We start from the raw sequence: 14431 nt of genomic DNA on the forward strand, positions 1-14431 counted from the left end.
TAATAAGAAAAAAAAATGACTTCTCAGGCCGTGTGGTGGTGCTGGTAAGTTGGCATGTGGTTCTAGCACCCACAATGTAAGGTGTGCAGAGCTATTTCATTGCATCTTTAGCTTGAATCCTGAACTGTTTTTTTCTGACAAACTAATATATTCACAGGGTGAATTAAAAATAGGACTCTACAACCCAGTGTATGGCCTACAAAAGAAACAAGCACCTTTTACAAATATCTGTGTTCTTCTCACATGGGTTTCTATTGAAGAAGTTGTAGATGTGCCCTCCCTGGAAGTGTTCAAGGCCAGGCTGGCTGAGGCTTTGAGCAACCAGGTCTAGTGGAAGGTGTCCCTGCTGATGGCAGGGGGGTTGGAACTAGATGATCTTTAAGGTCCCTTCCAACCCAAACCATTCTATGATTCTATTCATTTCTTGTAAGCACTTATGCATCAATTATGACAAGGCACAAAAAGGAAAAGGGTTGGCTTCAGTTGTCCAGAGAGCATTATTATAACTTCTGCCCTCAGTTTTAACAATTAGTTAGAGGGCTAGGTGTATGGAGAGAGGAGATGCAGGTAAGCTTAGTGATAGGCCAACATTGGCTGAGAAATGTCAACATGAGTTGCAACGTGCACTATAAACCATGTGGGAGGAGTGAGTGGATAATGATTCATCCCACACCTCACTAAAGGTATCTTATTGGCTGTTACAGGGTGTCAGAGGGATTTTTATGTGATCTCACGTTACACTGGACAGAGCTTTTACATGTATTTCTTTGAAGTAGTTTTCCCTAAACTTTATAAGCACTTGCATAGCAATCTCCGAAACTAAACTGAATTTCTGGCTATTCTTTCACCCAGAAAGCCCACAAAAACTTTTAACATGGTTGTGAAATTGGACCTGAAGATTTACCGAGACAATATGCTTCATTCATCCTGTTCATCAGTGAGACTTGAACATTGTACAAATCCACAGCCATCACCTGGGAGGCCTCATTTCCTCGTCTTCTGAGGAAGATGGTATGACAACCTAACTGGATGCCCATAAAGGCATCAAGGCCCACTGTAATGTGTCTCATGGGTATGTCAGGTGGATGATACTGCAAACATCCAGGTTCAAATACTATGAATTGGCATTTAAAAAGAAAGAAATGTGGTCACCCCCAAAATCATTTAAAGGATACCTTGAAATATATCTAGATCATCTATCAAGACCTCCGGAGTCTTCCAGGCATTTATGAAGCTACATGCCACAGCACTGTCCTACATGACCACTGGAGATGTGCTGCAGGGGCAGCAGGAGCACCTTGTTTGTCTTTGATCCCCTCTGCAGTTGGCAAACACTATTTCAGAAATCATTGATGTTACAAGGTGCTCTGAAGTAAATTTCTTCCTTATGTTATTGAATTCAACTAAGTATGATATAAACTGGTCTTAATTGCAGCTACTGTGAGACACTGATTGGACTCAAGCTCAGATCACCTTGAAAAAGCTTAAAATAAAGATGTTCCTGAGCATTTTGTGTGTTCTCCAGAAGTCTGACCTCATTCGGATCTCCCTTTAGTTTGTTACCTGTGTGAGTAACTCCACTGAATCAGTGGCCTTATGCCAGCATAACCCTGGCAAGTGAGAACAGAAGTAGACCATGACTTTCCATATATATTTCTCCTAATTCATTTATTTTACTTCATTTGCCAGGACAAAAAAGACCTGGCAACAAACCCAAAATTATTTGTAAGTTTAACACAAGATAAAGATAAGCTTTTTTAAATTAATAATTTTACTAGTGGAGTTTCTATTTAAATTTAAGTAAAGATCTTTGTCAAATTAAGGAAAAAACAGAACAGATGCTTATTCTTCAGGAAAAAGAATGAGGCATCTGTAAATTGATGTGGTTGGACAAGAAAAGCATTATACACATAGCATGAAATTACAGAGCACAGCAACTGTTTTGGCTGCAAAGCCAGCATGTTCAGTATTTGACATTACAAGGCAAAAAAAAAGATTAAGACTATTTTTTTTTTTAAAAGCAGATTCTTTTGTTATCATGGAAATATTATTGTATACTTTTCTTTAAATTATCTACATAGGTACACTATGGTACCTAAATTATTTCTTAATTAACAAAGCAAATTTTATTAATAAATTAGTGTTGCTAATAAAGCAGCCAACTCAAAGAAAGTTCTTGCTTACAACTTCCAACATCCTAAATAATGCATGATAACATTCAAGTGGGACAGACATACAGGTTTTTGTTCTCTGAAATAATAAAATCACATCTGTGATTAGCAAGCATTTCATTAAAAGCGCTTCTTTTTTTTCTCTCTCTTAAAGCTTGCAGGGAGAGAATGAGATGATACTGATCTGCATGAGAAAGTGATCTATCATGCAATTAGCTAAATAGTGGAGAGAGAACTGATGTTAAAAAGGCAACTCAGAACTGTCCAAACATTAAGATTATTGGCTTTACATTTGAGTAAATCTATGAAAAAAATGCCTAGAAAAACAAAACTCTTTGATCTTAATATGTTTCATGCAGAAATACACGCCAAAAGGGGAGTCAAGAGTTCATAGCAAATTCTTACGCATTTAGTCTGGCAATTTAACCAGCAGACGCTGAATCCAGCTCAGCCCAGGACCAGATGGTATTCATCCAGAACTTCTAAAGGAAATAGTGAAATTATTAAACATGATGCGTAATCTCTTGCTTAGAACTACATTGTTGCCAGAGAAAAGAAATTGTGCAAATGTGATGCCAATTTTTAAAAAGGGGTCCAGGGGAACTAAACCCTTGGTATTACAAGCCAGTCTGTAAACCTGGCACCCATGGAAGGAAAACTGGTGAGTGTGGTAATAACAGATTAAAAAAATCTCTGGACATATGGTCTGCACAAATTTTGTAGAGTAAAGCCACACCTTGCAGATTTAGATCTGAGTTTGTGAACAAGATGATCCAGTTTGTTTTAAACTGTAACTACAAAGTTGCTGGGATTTGCACCAGATAACATTACCTCACTCATTCTGATTTTGGTTGAAATTGGGACCCTCTGGAGTGAACCCTGGCTCAGTATGTATCCCTTAGTCCTTCGTGTCTATGCTCTACCCTCTGCCTCCCTCCACTGTGCTCTCCACTCATTTGCTGTCTGCACAGTACAGGACTAAGCCAAGAGGCTCCACAAAGCAGTCTGCATCCACAGCAGTTTTGTCCATTTTACATTTCTGCTGCCTACCTGAACCCTCCAGCCATGGCTCCTGGCCTCATGGGCTTTAGCCTTCCTGCATGTGCTTAGGAAGCAAGCCTTGACACTGTAGTGGACCCATCTCTTGGGATGGGGCTAGGTGAGGAGCTCCTACTGTCCAGGGGGAGCTGATCCTTCACACCCCCCTACATGCAGTTGAGACAGACGTGAGAGAGTTTGTTGTACTGACCTGCAGACCTGGCCAGCCTCTCACCCCTTGAGAGCAAGGGGGTTAGTGAGACCATGCAGTGGTATGTACCACTAATGACCAGCTGTGTCCAGGACTTCCAGAGGTGAAGAACATCATGCCAAGTCCTCTACAAATGCCCACTGCTCTCTGACAGTTCAGCCCCTTCAGTGTGGCATGGACATGGCAGGCTTTTTTATGTGCCCAGCCTGGCTCTGCCTCTGCCACTGCCACCACCACTGGGCTTGCGTTGGGAAGACATGAATGGCAAGGGATGAAGCCATCTACTCACATATAATTCAGGACAATAAGTCTGACAAATGTCATCTGAATTTGCACATCCAGAAACAGTGAGCTGCAATGCAAACATGGCTCTGGGCTACCTTTGTGAAAGTGGAATGGAAAGGTCTGATTTCCTTCTCTCCTCCGGGGGTAAAAAAAAAAAAGGTCAAAACAGCACTCTCTCCTTAGGCTGGTAATCAGAAGCAATTACTTGGAAGCCAAATTTATGGCATCCATGAGCATTGTGTGGACACAGACCCAGTGAGCCACGAGTAAGTGGTAATTCGGTGGTGGCCATGCTGCTAAAGATCTTAATAACTCAGTAGAATACCTGCTGAGATTTTCAATGACTTGCATTCATGCTTCAGGCTTCGTGTTTTGTTTCGTTGCCTTAAAACATTATTCACTCATGCTATGGGCACAACCCATATCATTGGGCTGCTGTATCACTTCTTGGTTTGTTTCTTCATTGCTTCTCTAGAAGGAGCTTCCCAAGGCCTGGGATGATTCAACACATGGCAATCAATGTTCACAGTCCTGGAAAACTTACCTGGGCTGAGGGAGTGAAGATGGCATGGATCTGCATGCCAGAAAAAACAGGGAGAATCACAGAAGCAGGAGTTCAGGAGTAATTTAACATCATGGACAAGTGGGAGACCATTGGTCTGGAGTGAAACAGGGAACAGCATGATTAAAAGATTGGAAATAAAAAGTATTAGTATAGTATCCCATTACTATGCAGGAAAGAGACTACTGAACTTACAGTAGGTTTTTGCATGAAAACATCAGTTCAATTCTCAGTAGTCATAAAAGAGGCAAATAGGATTACAGGAATTATTAGGAAAGGAGCAGAGGAAAAAACAACACAAAACTCAATATGCCATTATTTAGATCCTTGATTTATCTTTATGTGTTAGCATCTGTGAAAGACTGTAGAACAACTAGAGAAGATGCCACGAGGCCACAATGCTCATGGAAGGTATGAAAACACTTGCTTATAAGGAATGAATAAGCAACCTAATGTTCTTCAGGTATGACAAATTCATGGCAGGTACAGAGAAGTTGACTTCAGAATGATAATTCACACTATGTCACAATTCAGGATACAGCACAATAGCCTCAGTGCAATTTCTTTGATTGTAATGATCCCCTGATCATGATCTTTGATTGTTGTCCCTCTTGATCCCTAATTGCGTCTCACCCAGACTTGTCTTCACTCTGTTTCTTTTCTTCTTCTTAACCAGGTCCTGGAGACTTCATGGAAGACTCTACACAATCCAGTTAGCAAGTCTGGAAGCCCCGTGGATGATGACAGATGCAGAGTCTCAGTCTGTATCTTACAACATAAATACAAAACAATCTCTCCCTTTATAACTAAAGTATAGTTATATATATATATATACATATAGATAGATAAGCTATGTATGTAGTTTAGTATAACTGTAGTATAGTATAGCATAGCATAGCATAGCATAGCATAGCATAGCATAGCATAGCATATTTGCTTCTTCATGGGACAGGAATCACCAAGCTATAACTCATCAGAACACCAGCAATTAACCCCTCACCTCAAAGGTTTAGTGATACAATCAGTATAAAAACTGTAGATGAAAAATGAACTGAGAAAGAATACAACCCCAAATAACAACACACACATCTGTGGCAAAAGGTAATAGAGGAAATGCTGCTAATATCAGCCATTCAACACAACTGAAGCTGATTTCTCTAATGCAGACCTAATAGAAGGTGTCAGGAATCCAGAAAGATCTCTTCCACATTAAGAATAAGCTCAGAACAGCAATTTTGACGTCTTGCTTACAGAAAGACTTGAACTCCATTACAGGCTATTTAATTCAGTAAAGGAATTACTAAACACAATTACCCAGCCTGTGTTTTGCAGCAGGTCAGACCATTATAGTGATTAGAAATAATTATAATAGCTTCTTTTGATACAGAAAGATCTCTTAAAGCTCAAATCGTTCAGATTGAATGCTACTTTATGACAGAAGAAAATGTTCTAAAATGTAAAGACTTCATTGAAGTGAGTTGCATATGGATGCAGAAAGCAGGATCAGTACTTCAAGTGTAAAAGACATCTTAGAAATGAAGACATAAGCTACAAAATTTGGTCTAACTTGTTTTGTTGCTGATTTTTCTTCTATAGAAAGTAATTTTGAAAGAAAAGAGAAGTTGTTAACCAGAAGTTTCCGTGTCTTAGACTAGTCTGCATCTTTTTGTTGTCTACAAAGAAGAGCAAAAAAGCAACCTAAGAAGTTCAGCAATCCTTTCCAAGAAAGCATCTGTCACTTCTCTTGTGCATTATTGCTGCTAAATCAGCACCTTTTCTTGCATGCCATTTCAGCTGTTTGAGATATTATAATAATTTGAAATTGTCAGAGAAAATATTCAGGAAATACTGGAATAACTAAAAATAAATTCAAAACTAAAACAACAGAATTTTTATGTGTTTCATTAAATAGGCCACATTTTTCATTAATACAGGGGGTGATTAGTAACACCTATCAATTCAATCACAGGAAGCATATAAAAAATAACTGTGAACTAGGCATCTAAGAGAAAATCAGGGTTTCAGAGGTATTGGTAGCTAATGTTCAAACTTAATGCTCATGAGTGGAAAAATAAACCACAACGTGTCATTCTGGATTAATTTCCTACTACACCTTTGAAACTGGAACTGAGTCCTGCTGGACTGCATGTTTTTTTCAGCTGAGACAGTTACATAATTTATACAATGACTGCCAGTTTGAGATGTTTTATCTCTGATTTTTAAACACTGACAAAATCTGTAAAAGAAATTGTAATAATATAATTACTCTGCTAAAGAAAAGATAATTTAGAAATTAGAACTTTAGATGTAACTTTCCAATCTACTTTCCTACATACTCACTGCAGTTAATGGCACTATAGATGAAGGCTGGTGAGACTGGAAAAGAAATCCCCACCTTCCAGTCTGTGTATTTTAACTTCAAGGGGTCCAAACCTGTTGTTGCTCTGCCTGTTTAACTAGAAGAGATTTTAAATGTGAATATTTTTTTTTTCCATTGAGCTATAGCAGGGATTCATTTATAATATTAATTTACATTTTTGACCATAACCAAGCTGTATACTGGAAGTATACTTTCCACAAGCCCATGGTTTTGTGGAAATGCCAGGGAGGATGATGTTTATGTATTCAAAAAGCAGAACTCAGAAGAAAGAATTTCTTTTAAACAATCGAGATCGTTGTGTTTTACACAAATGCGTAACTAATGTGCTGCAGTTTATCAGTTCATCAGGTTTGTACTCAAGTCATATACAAGTCTTCGCACTGAGTAAATGTGGAAGCTTCTGCTTATATTAACCAACAATTCTAATGTCATACTTTCATAAAGTTTGATCAGGCACGTGCTGCGCTATCGTATGAAATTAGCACTTCACTGAATGAGATAAATGTTAACAGCTCTTGTTTCTCTGAGCCTATCCAGTCTTCAGTCTGCTCCGAAAGATGTGAAGACTCGTTTTCATGTAAGGCATGCAAAATCTTCACAACATTTTTCTCTTCTCTGACCTTTTATTTAGCTACCCTTACCATTTCATATGTTCCCAGTTGAGAAATAGATTTATCACTCTCATCACTCACTGGTTGCGATTTATTGGCTGTGGCAATACACACTCCCTCTGAGAAATATTACAGAGATGTGAGTAGAAGCAATCTTGCAAGGGGTTAATGTGTAATCTTTTTCTAGCCTGTTTATAATCCCAAGAGTAGGCCAGTAAGAGAAGAGGGTGGATCTAAAAAAGTACCGGGATGTGTTTGTGTGTGTGTGTGTCTGTGTGTGCATGTGCATACGTGTGAGCGTGTATGTGCACACACGCTTCTCTTTTCTGAGCTGCCTCGTGTGCCACTGGAATAAATCTTGTTCAGCCTGAACAGGGCTCTGTGTGCCTTGTGTTCCTGACAGGGAGTTAGAAAAGCTTGCTTGCACAACTGCCTCTCTCCTATTTCTCCTGGAGATTTCATTCAGAAATGCATTTGTTTGCTGAAGGAATGGGTAGATAGTTACAAACCCACCCTCTTCTTCATCAAAGCTAACCTGCGGCTACTGAAGAATGGAAATAGCTGATGCTAGCTTCCTTGGGAACAGTACCAATATTACTGCTTTCCTGTGCGATATCATCTTGGAAAATGACACTTTTTTCTGTGTAGATGATCCACCTTATCCTTCTAAAGGTATGTATAGAAAAAAACAGATTTTTTTCAGGCAGTTTTAGTTTTAGCTGGAAGTAGAGATACTATGGAAAGAAACAGCTACCCGAGGCTTTTGCTGTGATGGAGTGCAAAATCAACTGCTTGCTGATAAGTTAGGAGGAGAAACAGGCAGGAAAGAATTTAGTATGTGCTGGTTTTCCAAATTAAAATTTCAACTAGAACAACATTTGGATATAATGGAAAACTAAAACAGTAGCACTATTGTGCACAAAATGTAAACAGCTCTGCTTATTTGGATATAATGGAAAACTAAAACAGTACTATTGTGCACAAAATGTAAACAGCTCTGCTAAGGACTTGGAGAAACATGATTTTTGCTCTTTGAGCAATTGATTAACAATGGATTTATCTGATCTGATACTGTGTATGAAAGTGAGTAAAAATGAAATTAGAGCAATCTGAGGCTGAAAAATATCATCCATGTATTAAAGTATTTTTGATTGCTGTATTGCTTCTTACTTCTGCATTAAAGGAGGAACTCCCATGGTGAGTGAGTAGTGCACACTAAGTAGTGTGAGCAGAAAGTGCTTTTAAGAAGTCGTATTTGGCTCTCCAAATGGACATTGTATTGCATGCACTGTATTTTAATGTTACGCAATTCAAGTAGATCACAATAAGTTTGAGGATTTCAGAACTTCCACTGATTTTATATTGGTGTAAAGACGTAAACACTACTAAAACTGAATACAGAAAGGTTTTTGAAAGGCTATACCTTTTGATTAAAAGAAACATACTAGTCTATGATCTGTATATTGCACAACTGATTTTTACCTTTTGATAATTCTCAGATTTTCATCAGATAATTCGGATTCTGCTGTATTGTTTGATATTTCTGCTCAGCATTCTGGGGAACCTTCTGGTAATTACAGTGCTGATAAGAAACAAGCGGATGAGAACAGTCACCAATACATTTCTGCTGTCACTAGCAGTCAGCGACCTGATGCTCTGCCTTTTCTGCATGCCATTCACCCTCATTCCCAACCTGCTGAAAGATTTTATTTTTGGTAGCGCTGTTTGCAAAACGGCCACTTATTTCATGGGTAAGTCTTGGAATTTTATGCTTATTTTGAAGTTTGACTGATGAGATAGGTGAGAAGTTCATTAAAGATCAGTAAAAAGCTGATTGTTTCCATCTGCCATGGAACAGTTACCCAAATCACAAAGAAATAACTTTGGAGTGCAAATATTTGTGGTTCTAGTTTCCTCAGTATGATCCAGCAAAACACAGAGGCACCACTTAGTGGTAACTAAACACAGAGGAGTTCCACTGGACCAGGTTAAGTGAGAAGTATGTTGCATGACCAAGCTTTGATGAGGAACCCGGCACATGCACTTGCTTACCCACTGCTGACAGAGTTATTAGCAGTGTTCAGGTCACCCATCAGAAATTACAGGGTTGTACAATCCTTATGAAGAGTAGATTTTGCCCACAAATTTTTGGTAGCACTGATATATGAGAGAAAATAGGCCAAAGTAGGTGTCATTTGGGGACCTGAAAGTTAGAGCAAGCAAGCACTTTTTGAGAACAGACCAAGTGTGATCAGAGCTCAGCAGGAGACCACAAAATACGGACATAGGTTTTACAGGCTGACTTCAAGAAACACCACTTTTATATGCCACGCATACCTCCTTTGGTTGTGGAGCCAGGAGTTTCAAAATGCCTGGATTATGTACGTCCGTGTAAGCGATTTTGTCTCACTTCCAAAACTTCTTGTGCATTTGCTTGTTTCTAAAAAAAAAAAAAAAAGAAAAAAAGAAAGAAAAAAAAATTATTAACATTATGTAAAACTTTCTTTACTTTGGGAGACCCTCGGTTAATTACAGAAACCTTAGGTCCCATTTCAACCTTGTGCCCTTGAGAACTTTGATGTAATGTGAAAGTACACACCTAAAGTGTGCGAATGGGAAATCAACATCTTTTTTGTAGATAAAGCCAATAAAACTAAAGGCCATGTTTAAACAATTATAATGAATTACTGCCATAAATACCATAAAAAAATACTGAAGCGTTGACATCTTTCTCTTATTTCACACCATGTAAATTACTTTATAAAAAATTCAGTGAAATCTTTTCAAACATGAAGTTTTTCATTATGAAGGTGTTTTAATTGAAGAGTCAGAATGCAGATATTTCCCATTAGCAGTTCAGGTTAACAGAAACTGATATCCATTGTATCACCTATGCTCTTAATCTTTTATCCTAAAATGTAGGAAGCTGTATTTTAAATTACAGATAATTGGTGTAAAGCCAACTGTAAAGATACTAGCATCTTATATTTTGACCCATATTAGAACATTCACAAAGATTATTTCATGAAAGTTCATTGAATGAAAGAAAAAATTGTGATAAAATTAAGAAGAAATATTTATAATCTTGCAGTGATAAAATGGGGCACCTCTGTGACAGAAATACAGACCACTGCATTATATTTTATAATATATGAACAGAAGAAATTAAGGGCACTTGAAGAACAAAGATTCTGCTTCATGACTTCCTTTCTCCTGCTTTGTAATTCCATTAGCATCTAATTTAAAAAGTGATAACACATTTAATTCTCTTGAATGAGAAAATCAGATAACCAGTCAAGCAGGACACTTAATATAATTAAAACAATAGAAAAGGGACTATGAACTTCTGTGTTAAAAGAGTAATTAACAGCATAATCCCACTGATTTCAAATGCTTATTTGAATTCCAGTGCAATTACTTGAGTGTATAAAGCCCACCAGCAAAAGAAGAATTAGAAGGAAAAATTGTCTTCTTTCCCTGTTATCAGAATTTCATGGTTTGACAGAATGAATCTTTTTGCTGGACTTCTGGAGTTGGAGAAGTGCAGAGCAAGACCAGCAGCCTGAGGACTCAGACCCATTGCCCACACACTCTTCTCTGATTTAATCAGTATGATACTTATAAATATTTTAGCTTATAAATAGTTTGTTATATTTTTAATTTTTATATGCATACAGATAGTTAAAAAAACTATTTGAAAATAACATGAACCTTTCAAACAAGTGAATAACTTTTTTCTTTATTTTATATATATAGGTGTCTCTGTAAGTGTTTCTACATTCAACCTGGTTGCCATATCTTTGGAAAGATACAGTGCAATTTGCAAACCTCTTCAGTCCAGGGTCTGGCAGACAAAATCTCATGCCTTGAAAGTGATTGCTGCTACTTGGTGTGTTTCCTTTATTATCATGTCACCGTACCCAATTTACAGCAAACTGGTACCTTTTACCAAGTATAACAACACCACAGCAAACATGTGTCGGCTCCTTTGGCCAAGCGATGTCATTCAGCAGTCTTGGTAAGACTTAACTGTTAGCAAATGCATAATTATCTGGTGGAAAACAGGATTTCATGGTAACATTAAGCCTGTTGAAAATGAAGTATTAACCTTCAGCAAACATTTACACTTCTTTCATGTTCATTTAAGAAGTAAAAGGAAAAAAAAAAAACCCAATATTGTTAAGCTGCTTACATTTTGACACTTGTATGACTTTTTCCTTGTCAGAGGAATGATACCCAACATGGCAATGATTCACACACTATGGTCTGCTAAGCCCCTACTGTCACTGTAAAGAAAGCATCTGTCACTCTTCAAGCAGGAATACTGCTACCACTCATTTATACTTAAGACTAAATATTTTCAGGGAAATCCTTGATTAATCTTTGAAAAACACAAACATATACAATCACAACCCTGTGTGCTGCCTTGCCTGTTAATTTGTTTTCTGAAAGTCCTCTGAAGCAGAGAATAGAATATGAGAACTTGGAGAGGCTGCAAACGCCTTTCTTGAGAACTGAACCCTTTTGGTCACTCATAGGGAATGGGGCAGAGAGATGAGGGGAGAGACAGAGCTGCAAGCCCTACATCTCCAGACAAAGCAAATAGTAGCACTATCAAGCAGCAGTATTATTTAGACATTTTGTCCTCGCACAACAACTAAACACATTAACTGGCATTGGGAAGATGTAAGGATTTTTTGGCTGCTGAAAGTCAACTGGAAACGGAAACAAGATTAAAGTATGCACCACCTCAGTATGGTGTATCCACAAACAGTGAATTTGTATTAATGCTTTCTGTAGGCTGAGGTATTTGCCAGTATGATTGCAGATAAGGAGGGAGGGTGCAGGGTGAAATTCTCTTCTCCGTGGTGTCATTGCAAATTCCCAGCTGTGTCAGTGAGGTTGCATTAAAGCTCCAGGGAGCAGAAGAGATGTAGGCTCATGAATGCATCTAAACAGAATGGTTTACCCAATTTGTAATCCCATTAGAGAAGCTGCCTAGGAGAATAACAGATCTGCAACCAAGTAAAAGCTGCTTCCTTCAGCACAGTTTGCCAGCCTTCGGATCCCTTCAACCCAGGGATGAAGCCCAGGTCATGGCTGCTCCATCCCTGCCCATGTGCCACAACCCCCTTGGCAAGTCAGACCTCACAGGAGGAGTGACAGCCAGTACCAAGGGCTCCTTTGAGAATCAACAGCTGCTCATTTGGCTTCTGCAAGGCAATTTTAACATCATTCAAAGCTACAGGGTTCTCTGACACTCATCTGTAGTGGAAGCCCCGCTTCATGACAGAGACCTTCTGCCCCTTTTAACCACTAATGGAGTGGGCCTGCAGAGGATGGGAGACGGATGTTTTAGCAGCCTTGTTCCTGCTGTACTTTTCTGGGGGAAGAAGGAGGAGAAGAGGTGGGAATCTTCTATTTCCAGAGCTGTCAAATTGATGCTTCATATTAGTGTGAAAAAAATTTCAGAAAAATCTTGAAATCATGTCCCCTCCAATTCTCACCTGGAGAAAAAGGAGTTTTCCTGGTTTTGTGCTGTTCTCTGGTCTCAGTTTGTCTTTTGATTCTTCAGGTACACTCTCCTGCTACTCATACTCTTTCTTATACCTGGGATTATAATGATGGTTGCGTATGGCCTAATTTCTTTGGAACTCTACAGAGGAATAAAATTTGATGCCAGCCAGAGAAAACCTTCACGAGGTAACAATAATTTAAGTTTGGGGTTTTTTTCAGTTAGAGTTAAAGATACAAGTAGTCAACTTGAGGCTACTAAAAGCAAAATTGTCTATTTGCAAAAATGATCATTCATGGTTGTGAACCTGCCAGATGCATTTATTGATTGAAGTTATTCCATTATTCACTAGCAAATAATTCCTCACCTACAGCTTGTTTGCAAAGAATCTGGACAGGGTACATTAAATTTCTCATTTGCTTGTTATAGAAAGGTCAAGGTTTTTTTCCTGGCCATGGATAGGGACCATTTCTGTCAATAAACACTACAATAAAACTGTAAAATTAAGATAGAAGCATATAATTTTGAAAACTATCTTCAGTGAATACTTGAGCAAACAGTGTTCTTATATCTTTTACATCAATTTTTGTAGAGTTAAGACACGAGAATATTGGGAGATAGCGGATGCAGAGCAGCTGATACACAACTGACTCAGAAGTAGGCCAGTGCTTTTCTTGCAGCAGTTGTTCAGCTATTAATTATGTTATTTATTTAGACTTAGGCTCCATTCTTCATTTTTTATTTTGAAACACTATTCAGAGATATTTTGCCAACTATTTAAGCACTGATTTATACATACAGAAAGAAAAATAAGCACCGGCAGCGCCAAATACGAGGATGGAGATGGATGCTACCTCAACAAAACCAAAAGAAAAAGGAAAATGCCATTGCAACAGCTCTCTGCTACTAGCCACAGCAAAATAGACAGGGTGAGAAGCAGCAGCTCTTCTGCCAACTTAATGGCCAAGAAACTCGTCATCCGCATGTTGATGGTGATAGTGATTTTGTTTTTCCTTTGCTGGACTCCCATCTTCAGTGTCAATGCCTGGCGTGCGTTTGACACCACTTCAGCAGACCAGCGTCTCTCAGGAGCCCCTATCTCCTTTATCCACTTGTTGTCCTACACTTCTGCCTGTGTGAACCCAATCATATACTGCTTTATGAACAAGCGTTTCCGTATGGGTTTCCTGGCCACTTTCACCTGCTGTGCTAAGCAGAAGTCCCCTGCAATACGGGAAGAGGTAGGTGATGAAGAGGAGGGGAAGACCACAGGGGCTTCACTCTCCAAATGTTCTTACACGCACGTGAATGCATCTGCACCCCCCTAAGCTGTGTCAGAAGAGGCTACCAGTGGCCTACAGAAAGTCAAATATTTATCATCTGGTCTTGAAAAGTGACTGTGGCATCAGCTGAATATGATTTAGTTCTGAGGTAATGAAACACTTCAGCTGACAGTAAACACAAGGAAAATTTTATGGGAAATGGATCCTGTCACTGTCTGAGCTTTGTATCACTTGCCCTTCAAAAGTACAAAGGAGGAAGAGGGCTCTTTGAAGATAAGGGACTTTATAAAAAGCCTTAGAAGATGCTCTATTTGCCATAAATTCTCCTGTAAAAGCTGGTGTCCTTTACACTAACAATTTAGCTCAGTTTTCAGC

At 38.6% G+C, this 14431-nt stretch overlaps 1 protein-coding gene across 1 annotated transcript; it reads left to right on the plus strand.

Moving 5' to 3' along the window:
- Positions 1-7650: 7650 nt before the first annotated feature.
- CCKAR (cholecystokinin A receptor) lies at positions 7651-14101 on the plus strand. The gene is made up of 5 exons (XM_010167670.1): positions 7651-7930; positions 8758-9009; positions 11015-11276; positions 12834-12961; positions 13575-14101. Exons 1-5 carry the CDS (start codon positions 7810-7812, stop codon positions 14099-14101), a joined length of 1290 nt encoding a protein of 429 aa, XP_010165972.1. The 5' UTR covers positions 7651-7809.
- The last annotated feature ends 330 nt before the right edge of the window (positions 14102-14431 follow it).

The sequence above is a fragment of the Antrostomus carolinensis genome, unplaced genomic scaffold, assembly GCF_000700745.2.
Source record: "Antrostomus carolinensis isolate BGI_N321 unplaced genomic scaffold, ASM70074v2 scaffold650, whole genome shotgun sequence".
NCBI classification, from domain to species: Eukaryota; Metazoa; Chordata; class Aves; order Caprimulgiformes; family Caprimulgidae; genus Antrostomus; species Antrostomus carolinensis.

What these genes read in the sequence shown, in the direction of transcription:
- CCKAR (XM_010167670.1), top strand. Translation starts at nt 7,810, where the DNA reads ATGGAAATAGCTGATGCTAGCTTCCTTGGGAACAGTACCAATATTACT. An exon ending in TCCACCTTATCCTTCTAAAG is followed by an intron (nt 7,931 to 8,757) that starts GTATGTATAGAA and finishes GATAATTCTCAG; the next exon opens with ATTTTCATCAGATAATTCGG. An exon ending in CCAGAGAAAACCTTCACGAG is followed by an intron (nt 12,962 to 13,574) that starts GTAACAATAATT and finishes TTATACATACAG; the next exon opens with AAAGAAAAATAAGCACCGGC.